This window comes from Antechinus flavipes, chromosome 6, assembly GCF_016432865.1.
Source record: "Antechinus flavipes isolate AdamAnt ecotype Samford, QLD, Australia chromosome 6, AdamAnt_v2, whole genome shotgun sequence".
Lineage (NCBI taxonomy): Eukaryota > Metazoa > Chordata > Mammalia > Dasyuromorphia > Dasyuridae > Antechinus > Antechinus flavipes.
This window is the reverse complement of record NC_067403.1, coordinates 154,022,229-154,050,195: the sequence shown is the minus strand read 5'-3', so window position 1 is coordinate 154,050,195 and position 27,967 is coordinate 154,022,229. Positions and strand designations below refer to the sequence as shown.

The window sequence follows — 27,967 nt, the reverse complement described above, 5'->3', positions numbered from 1 at the left end:
TCAAACTGTACATACCCTTTGATCTAGTAGTGTGATCCATTGGGCTTGTATTCCAGAAATCACAAAAAAGGGAAAAGGGATTTATGTGTGCAAAAATGTTTTTAGCTGCTCTTTTTGTAGTGGCATGGAATTGGAAACTGAGTGGATGCCCATCAGTTGGAAAATGGATGAATAAGTTATAGTGTATAAATGTTGTGCAATATTATTGTTCTATAAGAAACAGCAGGAATATTTCAGAAAGGCCTGGAAAGATTTACACGAACTGATGCTGAGTGAAGTGAGAACATTGTACATAGCAACGACAAGATTATGTGATGATTAATTCTGATGGATGTGGCTTTTTTTTTCAACAACAAGGAGGTTATTTAGGCCAATGGTCTTATGATGAAAGGATCCATCTGCATCCAGAGAGAGGACTCTGGAGACTGAGTATAGATCACAAAATATTATTTTTACTTTTTTACTGTTTGCTTGCATTTATTTTTTTTCCTTTTTTATCTGATTTTTCTTATGTAGCATGATAACTGTAGAAATACATATAGAAGAATTTCATGTTTAACATATATTGGATTGTATGCTATCTAGAGGAGGGGATGGAGAGGAAAGAAAAGAGAAAAAAAATTGGAAGACAAGGTTCTACAATGATAAATGTTGAAAATTATCTATGCATCTTTTGAAAATTTTAAAAAAAAGCTTTAATTAAAAAAGAATACAAAACCAAAAAAAAATACTGCCTTTAGATTCAGAGAACCCAAGGTTAGATTCTGCCTCTATCAATTAGAAATTTCTACCTTCTTGGGCAATTTCTTTCTCTTACCAAGCCTTCTATGTACTTATACTATCTATATACTTATCTTTTTAATGAGGGAGTTGGAGTAGGAAGGCCTCTAAGTTCCCATCTAGATCTAGCATCTTATAAGTACTTCCTGGGAAACAGTTCTACCCATGAACACTACTGAGTCCATTTTTTTTTCAAGGGCTTGATTTCAAAGGAACAGAAAAAAAAATAGAATTTGTTAGATCAGTTGAAAACAGCATATGGTCTCAACCTCCAGCTATGCATGGCTAAGGCATCAGCTACTGTTAGTGGCATAAGCTCATAGCCTGTTCCACATTAAGGCATCTCTTAACAAAGAATTATAGTCTTCATATAGGTCTGAAATATTTTCTTCACTGATCTTACACTATTATTCCATTGCAATGAATTGCAAAAAGAATTTGTATGTTGTGGGGGAATTGCTTCATAATGCAATGTTTAGTGTTTAGTATCCTTTTGTTTAAAAGGATAAAAGGAAAGAAAAAAAAAAACATTTATAAAGTGCTTAATACAATGCTTACTACATATCAGACACTTGTTAAACATTATAAATATCTCATTTAATCCTCTGAACAATGATGTGAAGGAGGTACTATTATTATCCCCATTTTATGGTTGAGGAAACGGAGACAGAGGTTAAGTAATTTGGTGATGCACCCAGAATAACATAGCTAGTAAATATTTGAGGCAGATTTCAAATTGGCTCTTCCATATGCTAGGCCCAGAGCTCTAACCATTGTGGAATCTATCTGATAAACATCACAAATCAATAATGGTATTGAAATAAGCCCTGGATATGTACCAAACTGAAAGCCAAAGACAGAAATTTTTCCTGGTTCTTTTTTCTCAAGCTTTCAAACTCCTGAGATTCTCCATTTATCCAAAATTATAATGCTCTGATTCACTAGTGATAGCTTCTTTGGGGTTGCTTTAAACAGACATCCAATCCTATTTTTCACATTTAAAAGATTAATGATTTCCTTTTTTAGTCTCTCCATTTAATTCACCTAACAGTACTGCACACCATTTCAATATATTTTCTGCAAACTTTTAGAATGCATTATAACTTTCAATTTTATACTTTCAAATAAATTTATAAAATGACTTTGAAATTTCATGCCACTACATAAAAATAGTATTTCAAATGAAGTAACCATCACCTCTCACTTTCTCCAAAATGAAGTCCTTTACATAACTTATGAGAAACCTCCCTCATCTTTCCAGTAAAAATAGAATCATATAATTTAACCTGATTCTCCCACCTTTGAGGCAGAAATAGAGTTTTTATGTCTTTAATTTATCCAGTGAGGAAAAGGAAGAGTGGAAAAATCTTTATAGGAAATCAAATTAGTTCAATACAAGATACAGTCCAATCATGTTCAATTGTTTGTTCCCCCAAATAGGGTAAAAAGCAAGAGACAGAGTATTTCTGATGAACAACTACAAATGAATATCCAAGAAGAAACTCTTTTATCTCTTTCATACTGACTTACTAACCTGACCGTCCAGTGGCCATATAAACTCCTCCTGGCTAAGAAACCAGTTATTATTTCTTGGAAAATGTCAACATGGACAAAAGAAGTGAAAAGAAATGGAAATATGAAAGAAACAGGGAGATATTTCTCTTTTCTAAACCCAAAAGACAGAGTATGTTTCCTGTAATTAATGGAGAATGCATGTAGGTAGCCTGAAGAAAAAGGAGAGAATTAATTTTAAATATGAGAAATCTTAGATAAAACAAAATAAGCAATACATAAAATCACAAAATGAAGAAAAAGAAATGTACTTTTCAATTTAAGGAAAAAGCACTGAGAGTAATTTTGAAGGGTTAAGAAGACAACAAAGACAGTATCGTACAATGCTAGTTATAATCAAGGAAGTGTTTTTGGTAATTTTTGTCTTTTATCATCTTTATCAATATGATGCATATTAAGGAAAACCTCAAAGTTCTTTTAGTTTTCTTTTATTTTTTTAAATAACTGATTTGGAACTTTCCATATGTTGTTGATAGCTTGCATTTCTTCTTTTGAAAACTTGTTCCTATTCTTTGAGCAGTTATTTCTAGAGAAATGATTCCTGTTTTTAAAGGTTGTTTTATTAATATGAACCTGACAAATAGTAAAAAAAAATTGCTATAAAGAAAAACAAATTTAAAAATATGATTTAATATGAAACTGTAATACTGTAGCACATATAGACTATGGGTTTTTGAAAGCATTATTCAAATTTAAAAATATTTCAACACTGTGGGAACTGTGTGTCTATGTTTCACTCTGAATTCAATGTTTCTCAATGTTCTCTTTTTTAATGATTTAATGATGCTCTTCTTTTCTTTTCTTTCCTTTTTTTTTTTTTTCAGAATGAAGGGGCGGGTGTTTCATTATTCTTTCTAAGTCCTTACCTTACCTTTCCACTTCCAAACAAAAGGAAAAGAAAACCCTCTCTTGTGAACAAATAAGTGTAATTAAGCACTCACGTTATTCTGCATCTTTTCATTAGTCTTCCCAGATTTTTCTGAAGCTATTCTTCTTATCATTTATTGAAATGATACAACATCCCATTACATTCAGCCATTTCTTAAGTGGGGTGGGTACCCACTTTGTTTCCAATTATTCTTACAAAAAAAATTCCAACAGATATTTTTAAATATATGGATTGCCCCCCCCCCCCTGTTTCTTTGCTCTCTTTGTAGTATAAACTAACTACTAGCACTTATAAGTCAGAAGACATATACAGACTTACAGATGATTTGGAGTGTTTTTTTTTTTTTTTGATAAGCTACTATCTTACTGTTCTTCATATGTCAATCATCATATTTTCAAAAAGTTATACTTTACTGTCCTCTTTGTACATGCTTATTCCCCTTCTCTCTTTTTTCCCCCCATTACTACAGTTAGGATTTCTAAATTTTTATTAAATATCAAGACATTATCCATTCTGGCTTTATCCCTAATCTTGCTGAAAAGGTCTCTTGAATATTGAAATAATCCTAACTCTGCATTTTAGATAGATATTATTTACTATACCAAGCAAAGATCCAATTAATCTGATGTTGATGGGGATGAACCCTGAAAAATGATGGGGGTGAACTTTGAAACTCTCCTCTGACTCTCACTCTTCAGGGCAGTCAAGTAGTTTCTTTTTGTTAGAAATTTTGGTGGGAACTAGCTGCATACTCTATTGAGTTGAAGATTAGCCTAGGACCACTCCTAGTAGCTCAAACATAAGTGATCTCATTCAGTTGGAGATTTTGACCTGATATTACTATTGAGTGACTTGAAACTCCAAGATAAGTACTGGAAACCTAGGCGTAGGGGCATTGAATAGAAGCCCCAGCCTCAGACTTCTTATAAAAGACAATTTTGAACTCCAAATCTCTGCAGAAATCTGAAGTAGAATTATGCTTTGTCAAGAAGTTTTCTTCTTGGCAGAGCTGCCTGTCAGGACTCTTACCTGCTGTGAAGATATCCGCTTCTCAGCCATTTTCCCTGACAGGACCTTTTGTGACTAAAAAGTCTGTCTTCCTAGCAAAGCTGGCTTCTCAGTGCCAATAAAAATTCCTTTTCTTGCCATATTCAGATTTTGGGTTTGTGAACTCTTTCACATTGGACTGACCAGAGGGGATTCTACCTCATTTCTCTACCACCAGACCCACATCAAAGCTTTCCAGTGTTTATTTTTATTTTTTCTATAAGAAATGTGTTGAATTTTGTCAAAAGCTTTTTTTCTGCATCTACTTGTATAATCTATGATTTCTGTTGCTCTTATTATTAATATGGCCTACTTTGGTTATTATTTTCTATACGAAACCAATCCTGAATTCCTGGCATAAATTCAACTTAGTCATAGAGTATCATGGTTTTCATATGGTGCTATACCCTCTTAGCTGATGTTTTAATTAAAATTTTTTTCTGGTGATATTCATTAAAAATATTCATTTATATTCCTCTTTTTTGTCTCATTTTCATTTAGATAATGAGCTCATATTTGATCACAGATAGAATTTGACATCTGTTCTTTCCTATTTCTGCAGAGTTTATATAATATTGTTATTAATTGTTCTTTGAATATTTGATAAGGCTTGCTTGTAAATCTATCTGATCCTGATTTTTTTTCCTCCTTATAATATTTATAGCTTGTACAATTTTTTTTTCTTGAAACTGAGTTATTTAAATTATTTGTTTTTTGTTCGGCTAATTGGGATATTATATATTTTGTAAATACTAATCTATTTCATTTGTCAATTGAATTGACATTTCATTTATTTACCAGCCTCAGTTGTTGCAATTTATTCTTTCTCATTTTTTTCAAATTGGCAGAATGGGTTTCATTAAATTTTTTAAAAAATCAGATTATCTAAAGGTTTCTTCAAAAATCAGCTCTTACTTTTATTTATCAATTCACTGTGTTTTGTTTTGTTTTCAAATTTGTTTATTTTTATTTTTTCTTTGATTTTCATCATTTTTGTCTGGGTTTTTCTGATTTACTGTTTTATTAATTTTTTTTAATTTTAAATATGCATTCAGCATATTTATCTGATCTTTTTTTAATGAAGTATGTAGATATCCCTAATCTTGTTTCTTTTACATCATATCTCACTTTTTAGATTCCCCTTTTATAATTCCCCCTCCAAAAGCTTGTGTTTTGCTTACTTGTGTAACTATCTTCTTTTTGACATTCCCTTTCCCTCTTATCTATTGAGTTTAAAGTACTTATATGAAAAATCTCTCTCTCTCCCTCCCTTCTTCCCCCTGCCTCTTTCTTCATATATTCAATCTTTATTTTTTGTTGGATCAAATGAGCATGAGCTTCATGAATTACTCCCTCTTTTCCCCATACACACACACATTTTTCTCCACATTTGCATACTCTTTTCCTTGCATATGCCATTTATATAAAATGATCAATTTCTGTTTTTTTCCTAATTTCTTCCTCAAGATTTTTCATTTCCACTTCCCTCTTTTTTCCTCTCTCAAAACTCTATAAAATAGATCAAAACCACCCAAGTCTATATTTGTCTTAATTCCTTTTGTGACTTTGAAAATAGTTTGTTGTTGCTTGGTCGTTTCAGTTGTGTATGACTCTTCATGATGCCATTTAGGCAAAAGATATTGGCAAAGATATTGGAATGGTTTGCCAGTTTTTCTTCAATTCATTTTATAGATGAGGAAACTGAGACAAATAGGGCTAAGTGACTTGCCTAGGATCACACAGCTAGTGAGTGTCTGAGGCCAGATTTGAACTAAGAAGATGAGTTTTCCTAACTCAGCATTCATAGAAATACAAAAGCTCTGACTTAAAAACTTTGTGAGTTGAAAACAAACAGCCATCTAAGACAAACTATATACCAATAGCATCCCCACTATATCACACTAGACAAAAGATCAGTTTCTATTTAATAAACTATAAGAAGTTTAAGCTTCAGCTATATTGATATTGAACCACTAACAACATCCACAGCATCTATTAGTGTAGTAGTCCTGTTTAAAATCTTTGCAATCAACACTTGCCTAATATAGGCATTTATCATCCATTTCTTTAAAGCAAGAATTTCTCCAGAAACCTAAATATAGTTTACTGACCTATAATTTGAAGACTCTGGTATTTATCAACTACTTCACATAGTGTCTAGCACATAGTAGGCACTCACATATAGTATTCCAGTATTCTTTCCCTTTGCCCTTTTTTACTATCAGGATGAGTCAAGCTATTTTTGGTATGACTTAGAATTTCTATAAATAATAGAAACTAAGAATTATAAAGGAGAGATCAACTTAAGCTGATATAACAGACTAATAAATCATTTTTATAACATTTGATAAGTGTCATCCAACCTCTATATAAAAATCCCCCATTTTCCTTTCTCAGTATGTTTCTGATCACACAATTTCCTTTTTCTCATAACTGAACAACCTTTTAATCATTAAGGAGGTATGGTGAGAAACATACAAAGAAAAATATCCAGAAGTGAGAAGGTGTGATCAAAGTCTTTATCTGTGTCTTTGTAATGCTATCCACATGTGGTCCATAATAGGCACTTAATGAATGTTGATACTTGAATTGAACCATTTATTCACATGATTGATGAGCCAGAATCTTGACAGGAAACAGGTACTAGAGAATTTCTTGATAAAACTGAGTTATAAAGAGTGCCTACTGAGTTGAGATGGGCAAATAAGTTCAGCAGGGGAATATAACTTAATTTTCTGTAACACAGAAATAAAACTTATGAGTAATAAGACTGTTTATGAGAAGGGATACATTTTTATTCACTGTACAAAGCTTTTCAGTATTCCTGTAATGTTGTGGGAGGAGAAACTCTCTTGTTCTCCTTTAAAATTACTCTTGGCTTAATCTCAAAAGAAGCCAAATTTTGCATAGGATAGACTTAACTGCAGAATGAATAAATACTTCTCAGAGGGCTGCCTTTCACAGCTCAACCTCTGATAAGAATGGAGCAAGGAGAGTTAAAAAGAGTGTGATTATTTATTATGTAGAAGCTGTGTGTGTGTAATGATCTAGAACTAGAAAACATTTTTCACAGTTACTGTTTTCTTGTGCGGACTTGCCCTTAATTTCTGCAGAGAGCTTTGAAAAAGAGGAATGTTGCATAAGTGATAAGTATTAGAACATGCAGAGCCAGCCTCCTCAAATGGGAAGCTATTAAGGAGATGGATAAGTATTACCTACATCCCTATGAATATATTTGATAGTGTAATGGTCCCAAAGCAAACATTAACATTCAAAAATAAAATATGGATATGGCCTAATCCCAAGAGTCCGGGAATTTTTAAAGTTGGGAGTGTGGTGTCAATTTCATTCTGATCCCTATGTTCTGATTGTAACTCAAAAGGAAATTACAATCACTTAGTATAGGCCAGAACCGTGTAATTTTATTAGAAAATAGATCTTATAAAGACATAGGCAAATCCATCTGATACCAAGAATTGAAACTTGTTACTTTCTATTTGTTCGCATAGCTGAAGTTAGGGTCTTGTATTTTACTTATTTTTAAATGTAATTGAAACCACTTCTTGTATCTCAGAATGATGAACAGAGCTAAAGTTCACTTACCTCCCTTATGATTCCTCATATGAAACAACAATTTAGGAAACAGTGTTTGGGTAAAACCACCCTTTAGAAGATTGTTTGACAACCCACAATAACCTTATTTATCTTTTGAGGTTTCTTTTATGTGGGGTGAAGGAGGTGAATAAATCTAAATAGAGATGAAGAAATATCAGAAAGAAGTCTGAACAGGGGACTAGAGATATAGGAAACTCTTGGTGGGTAAATTTCTGTCTACCAATGCAGATTGGAAAACATTCTGCAATTTATAGTCCTAGAGGACTGCATGAGTCATTCACAGATTAATTGGTTTGCCAAGGTCTATCCAGGCACTATGTGATAGTCAAAATTAAAATTGAGGTCTTTTGGATCCTGAGCTAGCTATCCATTAGTTTACATTGCTTCTCAAGATGAGAAAATAATATATAGAAATATAGTTAGGAAAATAATCATTATGACCAGTAAGCAGGGACATGATCAGGAACAAAATACTCTGAAACAAACATCAGAGTTAAAATTAATCTTATTATATCTATATGTGACCAAGGTCACAAAGACAGGTACATAAATCTCAAAATTTTATTTGAAAAAAAAATGGAATGATTTATACTTTATTTCACTGTTTTATTTTCCACAAGGCATCATTAGATATTAGCTTATAAATATTCAATACTATGTAACTAAGGTAGATTTAGAAAAAAACAACCTTAGGTAGACACATATACTAATCAGATAGATACAAAATTAACAGCATTTTAAATTGTATGTTTGAGTGGAGGTATTGTAAACAGAATGACCTGAGGTTACTCATTCTAGGGATACATTAACAAGTTAGTTCTGATTGGCATTTTAGATGATTATCTTTTATCTTGTACAATGCCAGGAGAGAGAGAGACAGAGAAAAACAGATAGATAGATAGACAGACACAGAGACATAGAGATACAGATAGACAGAGAGACAGACTCAGAAAGACCCAGAGAGAGATAGGGAGATGACAGAGAGAGAAGGAATTAATTTTGATAGAAGAATAGAATTGAAGTTAGTATAGATTGGGACAAGAAGGAATTGGAAGATTGTCATTCAAAGACCAGAAGCAAAGAGATACTATATAACACAACTATTCTGATAAATCATTTTTTACATTATTTTGTTAACATGTGAAATGCATTCTCAAATTAAACTAAACAGTAAAATAACAGATGCCACACAGTTTTTTGAACTTTGAGACCTGAATAAGTTTTATGTTTGTACTATTTAAGAATGATCCTAAAAAGTTACATTTGGGAAAAAATTTGAATGAAAGAAAAATAGAATAAGAAAATAGTCAATATAATGCCTCCTTGGGTCATGAAGGGGAGCTTGATTTGGTAAGAATGACAACAATAACTAGGACTTAAAGGCTTACAGAGCAAGTTATTAAAGAAACATGCTATATCTCTTTGATCCTGACAAGTACCGTGTAGTATTATCTCTAAAACAGAGCAATTAAATTACTTTCCTAGAGCCATACAATAAGGAAATATCTGAGGCAGGATGTGATCTCAGGTTTTCTAGACTCCAAGTTCAATGCTAATCTTTGTCCCACTCCCTACAAAGGCTTTTGAATGCATTGTCAATGGAGTGCAACATCTGGAAGGTTCAGAAGAAGCCTCCATGTTTCCAGGCATCAGGTTTTGTCACTTTGGAGTCGTATTTATCTCCTACTCTTCTTTTACCTATATGGTTTTTGCATTTGCAAAGTCTTGTTTAAGTTACCTCAATAACATCTTATATTTATCCTCTAGTCTTCATCTATGTGACTATCCCTCTTAGTTAAGACGCTCAATACCTCTCCCTTGAACAATTATAGTGGCCTCCTAACTGGTATCCCTACTTTGGCTCTTTCCTTTCCAATCTACTCCCCAGAAAGCTGCCAATATCAGAAGAATATGATTCCCAAAATACAGGTTCAACATGTCACTTCTCTGCTTAATAAACTATAATTTCCTTTGTAATTTTATGTATTTAATGTCCTACATTTAAAAACTTAATTCTGAGAAAGGTTCCATAGCTTGAGCACAGGCTTATATACTGCAAGGGGGATCTGTAATATAATATATGTCATTAGTATTAGCCAGCAAGATAAGCAATGCGATGGGTAGATTTTTGGACTTGGATTTAGGAGTCAAAGGAGAATTTTAGACTCTATTAGTGTGTAAACCCATGCAAGTCATTTAACCTCTGTCTGCCTCAATTTCCTTATTTGTAAAGTATGAATAATAATGTTACATACCTCACAGAGTTATGAAGATCAAAGAAAGTAATACTTATAAAGTACTATGTAAATCTTAAAATGCTCCATTGTTAGTTATTATCATTATAATAAAGCCTCTCTTCTGGGATTGTATCTAAGCTCTTTTGTTTAACTTTGAAAGCATTTCATAATTTCCCTAAAACCTACTCTTCCAGGCTTATTATGCATTATTTCTCATTCACGTGATGCTTTTCTTGCTCTTATTTACCCTTGATGTTTTGCCTTCCATTCTCATTCCTTAGTATGGGCATGGAATATTCTTCCTTCTAACCATCATATCTAAGATTCAACTCAAATTCCAATCCTTTGATGAGGTTTTTCCTATTTCTTCCAGATACCTAATCTGCTAGTCTCCCTGAGACTCCCTGAAAGTTCCTTGAGAACATGAACCACTTTCATATATATATATATATATATATATATATATATATATATATATATATATATAATATATATATATATGTATGTGTGTGTATATATATATATATATATATATATATATATATATATATATATATATTCTACATCTTAGCATAGTGCCTGATACACAGTAAATAAATTCTTGTTGATTGATTCATAGAAATTTCATGACAAATTGTATGGCTCATGCCTGAAATCTAGTCTAATTTAATTCAGGCAGACTCATCACCAGAGTGGCCACAGGATAATGAACTTTTGGCAACAGCAATTTTTCAATGATTAAGTTATAGCTCTATCTGCTTTAGTAAAGGGATTATCTGTACCATTAGATACTTATCCTTGAAGTATTAAAGAATTCCTGAAGAATGGAAGAAAGAAAGAAAAAAAAAACCACAAGAAAAAACAAAAGCATAAGGGTACATGCGCATGTGCCAATACACTCAGGCATAAATTCTTTTCACTAGAAACCTGGCTTTTTCAGTCCATCACAATTCACATAAGCTATATAGTTTCCAAAAACTCATGGCCCCAAAGAACAAATCAATCTTCTTTATTGAACATGCAGTACTAAGAGTTGTGAGACATAGAAATTTATTTTGGCAATGCCCCAGCATATGATTACAGATACCTGGACTTACATTTATAATTCAGATTGCTTGAATAATGTGCTTTTTGATCAATCCATCATTTTAATTGAAGTTCTGAAGTTACAATAAACTATTAATTTCTTAGGAAGAGAAAAAAAAAGTCCATATTCAATTCCTCTACTTGATAGCTGGCAGTTGTTGATTTATTAAATGCTAATAAATTCCCAAATTAAGAAAATTATGGCACCACCTTTTGTACTTTAATGTGCAGAATTATCATTATTAGCTTATATTTTGAGTGGCTTAATTGTTACCTAAATTAAAAGTTCATTAAGAATGGAGTTATGAAAATGAACTTGTCTCTCAAATGAGATATTTGTCTCTATACTGTGAAGCTTTCTGTATTCAACTGAAAGGTGTGTGTGTGTGTGTGTGTGTGTGTGTGTGTGTGTGTGTGTGAGAGAGAGAGAGAGAGAGAGAGAGAGAGAGAGATTGATTGAGATTTTCTTTGTGGCTCCATTTGGAGTTTTTTTTTTTGGCAAAGATATTGGAGTGATTTCTCATTTCCTTCTCCAGCTCACTTTGTAGATGAGGAAACTAAGGCAAATAAGGTTAAATGACTTACCTAGGGTCACATAGGTATTGTCAAAAGGCCAGATTTGAATGCAGATTTTTAACTCCATGTCCAGCACTCTATCCACTGTAGCATCTAGCTGCTCCAATATAAGGGAATGGGATTGTAAAGACTTCTAAAATAATAATTTTAATTTTGTATATATTGGAAAAACAAAAGCTCTTTTCTTTTAGAAATTTCAAAAATAGAAATATCATTTTTCTCTTGTAATTTTTATGGTGGTGTCTCGATCTAGATCTATCCTGATGTATAACTTTTAAATAGCTGTATATCATTTGTTTTCCTATTGTCTTTTGTTTTATTCCTTAGTCAGCACAAGCAAATTTAATTTAACTATTATCTATTAGCATAATGAAGGCAAAATTTACTTCAGGAGAGAAAAAATATTGTGCATTTCAAAGTAAATAATGTTTGCTTTAGGTTAGTTCTATTTTTCTCTTATCTATGCCATTTTGTTATTATTGATTCCCTCCAGTTATTTTCCAGTCTTTGTGAAGTTTGGAGGGGAACTAGCTGGTGCAGTAGAGGGAAATCTGGATTTAGTGTCATGAAGATTCATCTTCCCGAGTACAAGTCTGGCCTCAAACACTGACTAGCCATATGATTCTGGGCAAGACACTTAACCCCATTTGCTTCAGTTCCTCTTTTATAATATGATATGGGAAAGGAAATTACAAACTACTATTTTTCCCAAGAAAATTTCAAATGAAGTCACACAGAGTAGGACATAGCTGAAAAATGCCTGAACAACCAAAACCCCTTGTGTAAAATATTTTAAAAACCTGAACGACAAGGTGAAGTAGTAAAGCAAAAAATCAAGTAACAGTATTAAAAATATATTGGATAACACAGCATGCTGTGGGGCAAAATACCTACCAAAGCAGATGCCTAGCAGAAGACTACAAAATCCATCATTATGATTACATAGCTCAGATATCAAAGATTTAGGTAGAGAGGCAGATATTACAAATTCACAGGAAACAATGGATAGTACCAAGCAAGAAATCTAGAACCATTCCTCTGGGTAGCAAACGTGAAATGACAGCAATAAGATTTTGATAACTGAGACAACCCTGAAAGGAAGGAAATTGTTCAGAGATGAGGAAGAGCCCCTGGAATGAAAATATATATATATACTACACATCAACTTCAATTCTTTTTATTCTATAGGAACTCTGTAATCTCTAGAAAGCTCATTTCTATTTAGAGATGCATAAAGGAAGAAGGGAAAGAAAAATGTATCTAAGGAAAACATTGGAGGTGTCAATAAATTTTTCTACTGGACATTCCTAGAGTTTCAGGAAAAATAAGGTTTGTTTAGTATTGATGATAAAAAAGGAAAAATAAATAATTTTTTTAATGTAAAGATTCATGAAAGAAAGGAAATGCTGACTTAAAAAAAATAAAGAACAAGCATAGCCATTGAGCCATGTGAAAAATCTGTATTTTTTAAAATCTCTTTTACCTAGTCTTTTTTAACATAAGTAACTAAAAGAATTTACTAAGACTATATTCATAGTCAAGGCATAACTGCTTTGGAAGTTTGTGTTAAATTAGTAAGTAATTATATAATCCAAAGAATACCCTAATTTGGCTGAAATGATCACCCTAACCATCCAGTATTTTTTTTTTTTTTGGTCTGTTGATCATAGCACAGTCATAAGCAACAACTCTGTGCTAGTAACATAAAGGAGTACACAGAAGGACCAAAGAGGTACACAAAGTTTTTAAGTAATGGGGAAAATAAAGGAGGGTACTGGTTGTGGATCAGAAGACTTCCAAATGAGACCTTTGGAAAATAATAACACAAACACACACACACACACACACACACACACAGTACTTTTTCTCCCAAAGAAATACACTCTGTAATCCTCAATTTTTTATAAGGAACAGCCACTTTAGATCCTAAGATAATTTCTTATAAGACATGCTAAAACAATCACATAATTTCAACAATAATATGGTCACTTCATACTATACAAAATTCCAAGTAAGTAATGCAATATTACCATTGTTTATATGTTTCATTTTATTATGTGAATTATAAAGTTATATGTGATATATGCACATACACATACACACACACACCCCATATATATGTACATAAATATAGATAAAGATGTAGTTAAGAATATAAATAAGAGCTAGCTCTAATGGATGCATAGAGATCCAACCTCAAAGTCAGGAGAATCCATTTGATACTGAGCAAGTCACAACTTCTCAATCTCAAGGAAAATTATTAAAATTGTATTTTTCAAAGAAAGTGCCACCATGATTTAACCAAAGAAGTTTCTTTCCCCAGAAATTCTCTATATCAATGAAATCACAGGAATAGTTCCATTGATACATAGATTGACAGATATAGATAGATAATTCACTCTCCACATATATATGCCTATGCATATATATATGTGTGAAAATACATTCATGTGTATAGATACACATGCATACATATATAGAAATACACATATTGAACATGCACATTATATACATACATACTTGTATATGCATAATATAACTTGTGTGTACATATAATATATACATATAGGTACAATAGTCTATATAAACATATGTGTATATATATATATTCCTTTGCACATCTATCTATCTATAATAAATAAATAAATGAATGTGTGCATACATCTAAATGTAAAGTGTCTATATAATGTACTATTCATTTTTTAATCAGCTAGGTATCTCGGTGGATAAAGCCCTGGGTCAGGAGTAAGGAATACTTGGATTTAAATCTAGCCTCAGGCAACTTACTAGCTGAGTAATCCTGGGAAAGTTTATTTTAGTTTCTTCAATTATAAGATGGAGATAACAGACATTTTTTGAGGATAAAGAGATAATATTTACAAAACCACTTAGCACAATTCCTGTAGATAATGGGTTCTTAATAAATGCTTGTTAATTTCCCTTTTAAAAATCTATTAGCATATGGAATTAATCTTTTTGATTCAACTCTGATTTCAAGTGCACTTAATAATTCATGTCACAGGTACTCAAATATATGATAATTGTGTGATAATTTAAAAACCGAATACAAAAATTCCATGGCAACCCATGAAGTATATAATTTTTTTTTAATAAAAGAAATATGTCCACTGAACTTTCTTTGTTAATTGACATTTGCTGGTAATAGAGTTGGAGAGAACCAGAAAAAAGATGTAAAAGACAAGTACTTTCAGATAGCAGGCTGTCAATTACCCATTTTCCAATTGAGATCATTGAATGCTTTCTTAAGGAAAGTGAGTGATTATATCTCAAATGTTTCAGAAGATGTTCTCTCTTCTTTTGAATTTTCTAAGCAATAATCTTTGAAATAATTGGTATCACTAAGATATGTTGTTTTTAAAATTTTGCTAAAGTGCCTACAAATCCTCAGGCAAAATTTAATGATTTCATTAATGGAATGCTTTCTGGAATGCTTTCATCAAAGGAAAAGAAATTTAAAAAGCAAAAGTAAAGAGAAAAAATAATTCTTGAGATCACTAGAGATAAGTATTTTTTTTTTTAGAGATAAGTATTAAGATGTACCTCATAGATATGGATTAGATAAAACTTCCAAATATACCCAGTGAAATTTGGGATCACTCCTTCCTCTCAGATCTCATACCATCCTGATCCACAATGCTCTTGAATATTTGTTTCCTCATAACTCCATTTAACCTATGGATGAGAGAGTTTTCTGTCTCATGTGTCCATTAATGCAAGAAATATTTGTTCTTCATGGATGAGGCACAATGCTGCCTCATATCAAGAAAATAAATATACATGAAACAATGTTCTTGACCTTAAGGAGATCATAATCTAATTGATATGATGAGAAACCATTTCTGTCTATTTAGATAGTGAAGACCACCTAGCCTTACGACCATCATTTAACAAATGATAAAAATTCAGAGATTAAGCAATTTGCCTCAAGTCAGGGAATTAGTGTTAGAATTCCTTCCTTTCTGACTTTAAATCCCAAAGTATTTACTGTGTGTGTGTGTATGTGTGTGTGTGTGTGTATACACACACACACATATATATGCACATACACACATACACACACATATATGTATATATTACCTTCATTCAAATAATCATATAAGCCAGTATAAGATAAATTTCATATGAGTGAATATTATATAATGAATATTATAGGATTTCCAAACACCGAGGGAGCATTTATAATCAGAACAATTAGGATTGATTAGAGGGTAAATCATCTGGGCTGAGACCTAAAAGATGGGGAGATTTTCAAAGGGCAGATCTTTGTCTATAAAGTCCAAGCAGAGGCTTTGTAGACAAAGGGAAGATTATGGTGAGAGAATAGAAGTTTTTAGGTAGAGTGCAAAGGTTATAAGATATTACAATGGCAGAGAAGAGTAGAAAGAGATATTGGGATCTGGCTATGATTTGGGGGATTAGTAGGCAATGAAAAACTACTAAATATTTCTTTTCAGGACAGTGATGTGACAAATTCAGGAATAGCTTATAGGATGAATAGGAAGTAAGGAGAATCTGAAGGAAACAGGAATAATACTAACAACAGCAATAATAATAGTAACAATAGCTGACATATATATCGCACTCAATGTTTTGCAAAGTGCTTTATATACATTATTTTATTTGAGCCTCATAGAAGCTTTAAGAAATTGGCATAGGTTATCATTCCCACTTTACAAGCATTTCAGGGGTTAAATGACTTACCCATAGTCATATAGAAAGTATATATAATGGGATTAAAATCCAGGTTTTCCTCACTATCCACACTAATTTTAAACACTATGCTGTAGAAATACAACAATCCTTGTTTTTAAAGAAACTTATACTCTATCAAGGCTACACACACACACACACGTATGTTTGTATTTATGTTTGTATGTACATGTATAGAGAAATAGAAACAAACATATGTACATAATTATACATATAATCACAATGTATACATAAACATATATACATATAAAATCACACATTTTATATGCACATACACATACATAAAATGCACATTTAATAATATAAGTTAACATAGCAATACAAATGTATACATATATTTATATGTACATATATATACATAGAGAATAGTGAGAGAAAGGGACAGGGAGGGAGAGAAAAAAAGAAAGGGAGAGAGAGAGGGAGAAGGAAAGAGAGAGGGAGAAGGAGCAATGAATAGTATCCAAATCTAACACTGTATTATATTATATTGCCTCTTTAGAATAGTTAAGGGACTACTACTAAAATTAAGTTATAAGAAAGGAAGTTATTATAAAAAGGAAGGATAGGTTTTGAAGGAAGAAACAGATGAACTTTTGAGACCCCGTGTAGATAGGCAGAACAGAGATGGAATCAAAAACAGTGATCTCAGGTTTCTGAGCAAGAGTTAAGCACTGATGAAATAAACAGGGAAGTCACCAGGTAGAGATAGCTTGTGATCAGGGAAGAAATGGAAAAAAAAAATTTCCTTCCATGGGCTACCAAGATGATCACGGCAGAACAGACATAATTGGAAGTTCAGGACAACAGTTACAAAGAAATGTTAGTCTGAAGCCCATGATTAGGAAGTGATACAAAAGGAGATGAGTTTTCTAAAATATTGGGATAGCTATATTATTCTGCATGATAAAGCCCAGGAATCTGATTTTTTAAAGCACCAAACACAGAATCTCTGAATTTGACCACTTCCTGACAAAGTTCTAGAATATATTATTAAGAAGATGGATAATAAACCTAAAGGGGAAAAAAAAGGTCATTACAAAAGACCAGCAAGTTTTCCCTTCTAGATTCAATCTCTAATATGCTCTCTCTATATTAGGTGATCTGTTCCTCTGAGGATGACTCTATCCTGGGGCCAACACAATGATGAACACTGCCATGTTATTAAAAGTATCAACTATGATGCTCACTTCTCACTTCCCTTCCCTGTCACTTACCAGGATGCTCCAGCTCCTCCACACCTGCTGCCTTGCTCTCACTTCAGTGGGCTGGGAATGTCAATGCTCTTTTCTTTTTCCCCTTGATGCCTTATTTTCCCCCATTAGAATGAAAGATTCCTGAGTTCAGGGATCTTGTTTTCATTATCCCAAGTGATTTGTGCAGTGCCTAATACTTAATAATACTTATTAAATGCTCTTATCTTTCTGTGAAATTCAGAGCAAATTTTGTTATGTACCTTTTTATTTAGCCATACTCCATAAAATTATATACATTGTTTTTTTGAGAATTAAAGGTACTGCTCTAATAATAATTTTCCTTTGCTGTCTTCAACAATTTGAATAATTTGGGGGAGAGCTAAATGATAGCAAGACAAACATTGATCATCTAACCTTACCACATTTTCTTCATAATTTAGATACAACATCACAATCAATGTTGGATTCATACAATCAGTGCACATTGAAGCCGATCATTGTTTAAGTCCTCATTACAACTATACTATATATATTTAAAAAAAGCCAAAAGACAAGATAGGACTAAATAATAACAGCAACACCATGAGAGAATCAGTGTGGTACTGTGAAAAGAGAGTGATCTAAGAATCAAGAAGGCTTAGGCTGATGTATTATGCCAGATACATGTTGCTCATGAATCCTGGACAATTCTCAATCTCTCAGTTCACTAGGCACCTTTTTAAGACTCTAAATTATGGAGAAGTTGCAAATTTGTTTTAGTAGATAGGATTTACTTCCTGAGAAGTCTTTATAACAGTAAGTACATAGATCCACATCAGAAAGAGGGTATATATTCATGATCTTAATTTTTATAGTATATAGCCAAGAATCAAAATATTTGGAGGTGAAAGACTAATTAATGCTTAAACCTAAAAAAAAAAGATAAGAAGTGATTGACTAGGGATGCAGGACAAACTAAGAAGATGTGTTATTAAGTTTTATGAACTGCATTTTTATTTTTCCTTTGTAATTCTTTCTTTTGTTTATTCTTATTTATTTGAAGGTAGGAGAGAGAGGAGAATTGTAGTTGGAAATAAAGGTGATAGGAAATCAAAAAATGTAATTAAAATTATTTAAGAGGTTATTTTATTATTAAGCCATTATAAGCACTTCTGTTTATGGTAGCTCTGACTCCAATTTTAGCCCCATGGCACTGCTGTTGGTCATCCCCATCCTCACTGCAGGCAATGAATGAGTCAGAACAGGGCAACTAATAAAGGGACTCCTCCTCCCCTAATCCTAAAAAGCATTTATCATTTATAGGACTATCAGATAAGGCAAATATTTGTTTTTTAAACTTAGTTGCAAGGATTGGCCAGAACAGATACAAAAGAGTAGCTTTGATTACATTGAAAGAAATGGTACAATATCATTTAATTATGTGTTTTTCTTTTCTTTTTCTTTTTTGACCTAACATCATAATTTATAACTTAGCTAAAAGAAAGAGAGCTGAATTTAAAATTTAGTAGATTAGATAAACAGTACCTCTTTCTATGATGCTCCTGATAACTGAGATGTAATCTTCCGGCTCCTGCTCAGTGGAGATCTCCTGGCTGCCTGGGGAGATGGTTAATAATTCATAAAGCTCATCTGAACTCTTTACTCCACAGAGCAGGATGACTACACTTTCTGGTGAATGGAGCAGCATGTCCAAAAAACGGCATTTCCTAGGAGTCAGACCTTTCAGGAGACTATTTGATAATATTAGTAGTTTGCATTTGTAAGTATTTAAGTCCAGTAATTCCAAATGCTGGTCAGAGGAGTTGGTCAAGCTATATAACATCATTGCCTCTATCTTCATAATATGAAGTAGGACGTCTCTCAAATACAGAGCCCATTCCTTGGCTTCCTGTTCGTATAGCACCAGCAAAATCTTCATATTTTCTGTGAAAAGACAAAACACACATCATCTTCTAGTATTTGAAAAGCTGCATACTCATTATAGTCTTCTTCTCTGGAAACTCTAAATAAATTATCCAGAATAGACTCCCAATTATTTGTCACAGTAGCCCAAATTAAGTAAATTCTATTGTGGTAGCCAGACTAATCTACTCTAATCTCTGCAGGGAAAGTATTCTAATTATTCCCTATACTTGTAACCCCAATTAGAGTACATCATTTTCATCAATACAAGGGTGGAAAAACTCTTTATATGTCATGCTGGTATCATTTCTCCTTTTGATGAGCCTATATAAGAAAGAAATTGGTGGCAAAATATATTTCATTCTTATCCCTTATTTTTTGAGCCTATAAGTGCTTAAGAAAATCATAGTGCATTTTGATGTAATATATAAAGAGTAGCACTACATTTCATTTCAGGTTTTTCTTTTCTATATGAAACTATTTCAATTTTATCTTTTATATGAATCTGGATGTGGAATCAATGCACAAAACTTAAGACAGACATTTTATTTATTCTCATGAGTTTTCCTTTAACTTACTTATTTAATCAATTGTTTCTTAAAATAAATATTTAATAAATGTCTTTTTATTCATTCATTTTTCTCCTTTTATGAATATGAAATCTTGAATAAACTAGAGGCTTTGCACTTGTACTTGATACACAAATCAAACTAATATAGTCATCTCAGAAAAAGTAATTGACCCAGTCACCTTCTTTTTTAATAGACTAATCTCATTAACACTTGGAAGCATGAATAGACAATTTAATGAAAAAACAAATAGAAATTGAAACACAAGATGTGTTTAAAAGCTTTAACTATAAAACAAATGGCTATTGAGAGACAATCAAAACATTTTAAAAATAGAAAATTCTAGGTCAGGAACACAAAACAAATGGTAATACATATTATAAACACCCACTAAATCCAAGCTCATTTTGAAACTCTATCATAAAAAGCAATTGGATATATTTGATAACTATATACTAATTATTCACTAACTCCTAAAACTTAGTGTCTATTCCAAACTCATTAAACTGAAGAACATTCATATCAACAACTGTCTTTCATATAATAAATAAGAATACATTTCATCCCCAGAATAAGATTAACCAATTATAGTTCAGAGAATTGAAATCATAAATCAAAATCCTTCCTATTGCATTTATACAACATTGGAAGAAGGAAGGTTTTCTTTTCTTTGTATTTTTGAATTGATATTTTTGAAGATCTATGTTTATTGTGTATGATAGAGTAAGATGACACAATTTATTTCTTCAATATTATATTTTTTAATCAGTTACCAGTGGGGAAAAGCTGAAGAATTACAAAAGACAGAATGATAACCAGAATGGGAGCAGAAATAACAGATATATAGACATTTATTTGATATAGTCACCAAAAAAGCAACTATTATATCACTTAATTAAATTTTTTTAAAGTGTCTCCTTAGTCTAGGACCATAGTAAGTTAGTTTTTATGAGCATTCTACTTGTCTTCTATTCTATGAGACAAACATACACATGTGTGACACAGACAGAAAGAGACAGACAGAGACAGATCCAGAGAGACATTGTCAGAGACAGAGACAGAAACAAAGATATAGAAACAGACAGAAAGACAAAGAGGGGCAGAAAAAGAACAGAGACAGAAAATTAGACAGTGAGAAATAGATGGGAGAGAGAAGGGGAGAGAGACAGAAACACAGAAATACACAGAGGGAGACAGAACAGACAGAAAGAGATAAAGAGAAACAAAAAGATAAATTATTGCTTTGTTGTTATGAGATGCCTCTCATAGTCTGGATTAACCCTGCATGTAAGCTCTGTATCTGATGTGAAAAGACCTGGGCCTTTATCCTGGCTCTGCTATTAAGTACTTGTGATACTTCATTGCCACCCCAATCCACTACCCAAGTTCCTGATTGAGTTTCCTTAACTATAAAATCAAGGAGTTGTGTAGGTGAGGGTGTCTTTAACTTTTTCCCCTTGCAAATCCTTTTCCCTAAGAAACTTTTACATGACCCAGATATATAGTATATAAAATGGATATATAAATAAAATATTTACTGATAATAATTCATAATTTTGTCACTCCTACATTCAGTTATGAAACTCCATATGTGGTCTTGACCCACAGTTTAAGAAGCTGGGGTCTAGATGATTCCTTCTCTAAGTCTGATAGTTTTAAATGGCAACACAAAATAATAATGCTTTGGGCCCTCATCAGAAAATGAAACTATGAGATAAATGCACCCCAGTACTTGAGAAAAAGTTCAATTAAGAAGTCTGCTTCTTGAGAAAGATGATACAATTAACAAGTTAACTGTATATTCTCTTGTTCTCCAAAGTTCTATCATATTATAAAGTTAAATAATAAGAAATAACCAGACCATATTACACTAGTTCCCTATATAGAAATGCTTTCACTAAGGTAAGATTTAATATTATTTCCACACATAATAAAATATTAATAGTAGCACTCTTTTGTCATAGTAAAGAATTAAGGCAAAAAATAGGTGCACAACAGAAAGGAAATGACTAAAGAAATCAAGAAAAATGAACTAATACAGAAACATGGTAAGAATTATAGCATATGAACAGATGAAAAGTGAAATAAAAAGAATCAGGAAAATTTTATGCATAATGACTTCAAAAATGTAAATGGAAAAAGTAACAATTTTTAAAAAATTGAATAACATGTATATATTTTAATGGCCAACTCTCTCCTTTCTGCAGTGGTAGAGAGACTGATGATGAAATACTACATTTATTTTCAGGCACAGTTGACATTTTAGTTGACTTGATTGAATAGTTTTTTATATTTCTATTTATATGAATATCTCTTTATTAATCTTTGTTCCAATAGATGACTCATGGCAGAAAGAAGAAAGGATATATTAAAACAAAAATATCCCCCCAAATGAAATGAAGTATTTTATATAATAAATTATTCTTAGGTTTAAAATAATTTTATTATATATTATAGCATATTACACATATACTATTTTGTGACATATATGATAGTATATAGTATAATTTTATTCCTTTGATTTTTCTGGAGGTTCAACATAAGTAACATCTATTTGAACATTTTTCTTTTAATCTGTTTTTAAAGACTTTTTTGATTATGTTATGTCATGTGATTTATAGAAAGGCCCATGTGATAAATTTCTTCATAAACTCACTTTCAGGAACAATTTTTTTTCAAAGATGAGCTTTCTTACTTTCTTTTCACATAATAAGAATCATATAAAACAATATATTTCACTTTTTCGTTACAGATGCTAAGAAATTCAGAATTAAATCTAATTTTCAACTTCAGCTATTAAACACATCCCAGATGCCTGATAATCTCTATTCTTCTACTCCTCTTTACCCAATGCTTAATTTTGTGAGCAAAATCAAATCTTTTTTTAAGGTTCTAAACCCTAGTCATCTATACTTGAAGGATAAATAACTTCTTTAATGTGAGTCCATATAAGAAAGCAATCATCATTGACACAGTGACACATCACTGACACTGATCTTTAGTAGATGGTCATAATGAATCGCAACATTAAAAAAAATTTCATCACTGGATAAGCTCCTCCATCTTAATCATGCTGGTTCTTGATTAACACTCATAAATCTATAATGCCCCAATTAAGGAAGGAAAGCTCTTTATTGATAGTACTTTAAAACCAAGTCATCTAGGTAGGATGATCATTATGATGACAGAATGAAGATTCAAAAAAAAAATTCAGTGAGTTTGAACAAGGGGCTTAAAATAAGTGAGAAAAGCAATGGAGAAGAATTGGTAAAGAGAAAGAAGGAAGGAGAGAGGGAGAGGCAGAAGGAGGGAAAGGGGAAGGAGAAAACAAGAACATTGAGGTTATGAAGAACTGGGTTCAAATCACCTCTGGCATTTCCCGGCTGTTTGACTTTGGGTAAATCATTTAATTTCTCAGTGCCCCAATCACTTTCTAAGACCATAAATTGCAAAAATGGCAGTGATAGAATAACTTTCCTTATTTAGAAGTTTCTTAAAACAATGCACTTAGAGGGCCAGCTCTTACCCCTAACAGTATGTAAGGTTAAGCCCCAAACCAGGGTTTTCAAATAACCAAGGTATTTTTATGTGCATTAGCAAAATGATCTATTTTTACATAGTACATTAATTCATATGTGCTTCCTAAAAAAAAAGCCACACTGAGGAGAAGGAGACAAAATATTATTCAAGCTGTTTTACCATCTTGGAACAAAACAACTTTTCAGTATAGAGAAATGAAAAGTGAAAGAACATAGGAACAGAGGATTTGAAATTGAAAGAATACAGAGCACTCATCTAATTCAATCCACTCATTTCACATGCTCCTCATTGTACCTATCTCTTAAATCCTTTTTAGTTCTAAATCTATAATCCTATAAATTTAACATTTTGATACTCTCTCTATTGGTAGAGGGATTTCTCTTATCCCTTCATTCCCCATACTTAAGAAATGACAGGTCTTGTCATCATTCCATATGTATAGATATGGATATAGATATAGATATATATCCCAATTGCCATAATTTAATTCCTTTCTTCTGAGTATTAAATCGTAAATGCTGATTTGTTGTTCTCGTTGTAGTCATTGGTTTTTTTTGAGAGGGCATGGGAGTAGAGGATATTCAAAGAGAATATTCAAAGATTTTATCATGAGAATTGGCCTTAGGTAAAGTTTTAGGCATATGATTTTTACTAGGATAAATTCCTATAACAAATATAATTACATCAAATAATTGGCTAGGTGAATGAAGTTCTGATGATCCCTCAGGAATATTCCATTAAACTTTTAGTAATCATCAGAAAAAAGGGAATGAGGGTTCCTCCATATTGTATAGGAATGGGGTACAAAATAGGAGGGAAAAAGTCAGACTAGAGACCCTCTGGCACTGGCCTCAAATTGTGCACAATGGGACAAAAGCAAAATGAATGTCAGAGAAATAGAGATACTTTAATGACAACTTCAACTAATTCAGTCTTATTTACAGTAGAATTTAGCCTCATCTGGACTTCCTTTACACCTTTTATCTCTAACTAGTACTCCTTCTCCAACTTTGCCTGGGCTTGTTCTAGTTCCAGAAGGCTACTCCATCTTATAATACTTATTCCCATTTCTGTGTCTCATCTTTTCTTCTCTCCCATCCATCTTGCATCCCTTTTACTGCTAGCTTAAAGAAAGAGTTGCTTATATCCACATTGCCCTCTGCCTTTATTTTTTCAACTATTCAACCCCTAGCAATAAAACTTTTGTTTCTATTCCTCTTCTGAAATGATTTTCTTTAAGATAGTTATTAGTGTCATTATATTAAAATCCAATGGCCATTTCCTATATTTATTTTTCCTTGATGCCCCTGTGGCCTGTGAAACGACCATTCCTGTTTTTTTTTTCTTTCTTTGTTTTCCATGGCAACATACTCTTGTGGCTTTCCTACTCAAACTACTCTTTGGATTTTTGTTTGTTTGTTTGTTGTTTGTTTTTGGATAGCTCCTCATTCTCCTCCTATCCTTAAAATTAAGTATAATTCTACCCTCAGATGTCTTTTCTCTTTATTTCATCTTTGTTGATTTCAAACATAACACTGGAAAATCTGAGTTTTGAGTTAAAATCATGGCTTTACAATTTCTTCCTTGTATGACCTTTGACAGGGTTGTCAAAATCACAGAGACTTCATGTCTCTGTGACTTAGTTTCCTTCTAAAAAAATTAAACTAAATCAACCATTCTTAATACGTTTTTTGTGTAATGCATCCCTTTGGCAGTCTGAGAAAGCTTATGACATCCTCAAAATAATTATTTTAAATATATAAAATAGAATCCACAGAATTACAAAAAATCCCACAAAAGTTAGTGATAATAAAACTATAATTTATTATTCTTATTCAAGTTCATGTATTATTTAAAGTTTATCCATGGACCCCAGGTTAAAAACTTCTGAACTAGATGATGTCTAAGGTCCCTTCCAGCTATAGATTTTAGAAAGCATTTGTTCTTTTAGCATCAATGATCACTCCTAAGTAGATCTCAAATATATATCTTCATATCCAACCTCTCTCCAGAGCTACATATTTAAAACTACCAGTTGAATATTCTCATTGGCTGTCCCACTAGGATATCAAATTCAACACATTCAAAATTGAAATAATCTTTTTCCCTATAAAACCTGCCCATTTCCCTAATTTCTATTTTTCCATTGATGGCATTATCACATATTCTCAACCATCCCAGTTACTAACTTCACTTGTCTAACTATTTCCTCTCTTTATCCTATACTTCTCAACCACTTGCTAAATGCTATTAATTGTAAATTTGCAGTGTTTCTCTCATGGGTTTTATCTTTTCCTCTTCTATTGCATGCAACTACCAAAGTTCAAGTCCTCATGTCTTCCAGACTATTGTAATAGTTGACCTTCTTGGTTCTAGACTTTAGCTTATAGTCTAGAACAAGAAGGCTACTAAAGAAACTTCCCTGGTGAGTCAGTCAACAAGCACTAATTAAATGTTCACTAATATTAATACTAGTTGACTGAAAGGCAGTACATGTTCTTAAAGAGATTAAATTCAAATGGGAGAAGACATCACAAAAAAGGAGCTGAAAGGAAGGAAGGAAGTGCCTACAGCAGGCTCCGGGGATGGCCTGGAGAGAGATAAAAGTCTGGACCTTTAAATGGGAAATTCTTAAAGTGAGGAGATAGAGAGTACTTCTAATTTTAAATTATGTCATCATTTATATAATAAGAATAATATTGTTCTAGGGATAAATTTGTCAACCAAATATAGCTGATTCCTTTTTAAGTCTTCATTTTATGACTGAAATGTTTTGAACAAGTTGTTTTTCTATAAGTTGTTTTTCAATAATAAATTTAACACTTCAGTGGTAAGATGTAGTAAAAAAAACCAAGTAATCCATATATGTGGATTCTAATAAAAAAGACCTCTAATAAAAAAATATTATGAGTAACTTTATCAATAATTTATAATTACCAATCACATTATGTAGCAAACAACTTAGGAATACCCATAGAAAGATGTATAAACATATTAACCAATCCTCCCCTGCCAAAAAACAAAAACAAAAACAAAAACAAAAAAAACAACTAAGACTAGCTCCTGTATTTGAAGTTATGTCCATCAATCCCAAGGGTAATGCTAACTGATTGAAAAAGACCTGTCAGATGACCAAAGAAAACCTTCTCATGAGGTTTGTATTAGAATATCTAAGACTCAGTAGCTGATTCTTAAGAGGAGGGAATTGCTTACATACTTTAACTAGTATTCTTTTATTACAAGTGTTTTTATTTTTATTATTTTTAATTTAATCTTATTTATTTTTAATTTTTAGTATTTTTATTATCTATTGCAAGAATTTTATTGGAAGTCTAATTAACTTTTCATTAGATTAATTAATTATATAATAGGTAATCAGACTTTAAGCTACACCATCCATTACATATTTCTTTACTCCAAATCATAATTGTCTCCTCACTAATTTTTGAATAAGGTTAGTCCTAATCCTTTCTATTGACTTTCACTTCTTCTTCTTTTTTTTTTTTCCAATCTGCTAACTGAAATCCTTGGGCCTTTGTTGAGACTATCCCCCTGTGCTTGGAATTAATTAATCCCCTTTCCTTATCTTCTACTTCCTCTCTTTTCCCCTTCCTTCAAAAATGAACTCAGGTGTTACTTCATATAGTCTTCTCTGACTTCTGATGAAAATGATCTTTTCTCCTCAAATTTCTGATAGCAGTTTTATTGCCTTCTTTCAACGTTCTATGTATAAACCCATTATTTGAACCTCTTTCCTGCCTTCCTTTGGCTCCTCAGCCAAAGCTCTTTCAGAAGAAGTTCTCATATATTGGATATCTTTGTAACTTTTATGTCCAGCACAGCTTGAGTATAATGGATAAGTATTTTTTGAGTTGAATTGTTATTGAATTGAAATATATTATTTACCTGCTTCCCACCCAAATTTATTTCAAGCTATTCAAAATTTCAAAGAGCAAAATCTATAAATACAATGTATTGCTAGCTCTTTAGTTTAAAAAAATCAAATATTAATGTTTACTGTGGGGGGAAATTCTAAAACTCTTCAAAGTTAGACCTTGAACAACAACAAATATCATTTAGCAGTGAATAGGTAGCTTGAAACCAAGTATTTTTGCTTCTGTGTATTTAAAGGAATAGAAGGAAAAGTAAGCATAAGGCAAATAGTTCACAATAAATAAAATTTATTCAGGAGCAACAAATTAGATAGGAAAGGAATCTGCAGGAAATAAA

The 27,967-nt window shown here is 32.0% G+C and overlaps 1 protein-coding gene across 1 annotated transcript in view; it reads right to left on the bottom strand.

The window, feature by feature from the left end:
* Positions 1-27,967, bottom strand: part of BANK1 (B cell scaffold protein with ankyrin repeats 1) — a 400,016-nt gene that overhangs the window by 329,813 nt on the left and 42,236 nt on the right. Inside the window, exon 2 of the mRNA XM_051965591.1 lies at positions 19,251-19,649. Within this exon, the coding sequence (XP_051821551.1) occupies positions 19,251-19,649 (399 nt within the window). The remainder of the gene's footprint in view (positions 1-19,250; positions 19,650-27,967) is intronic.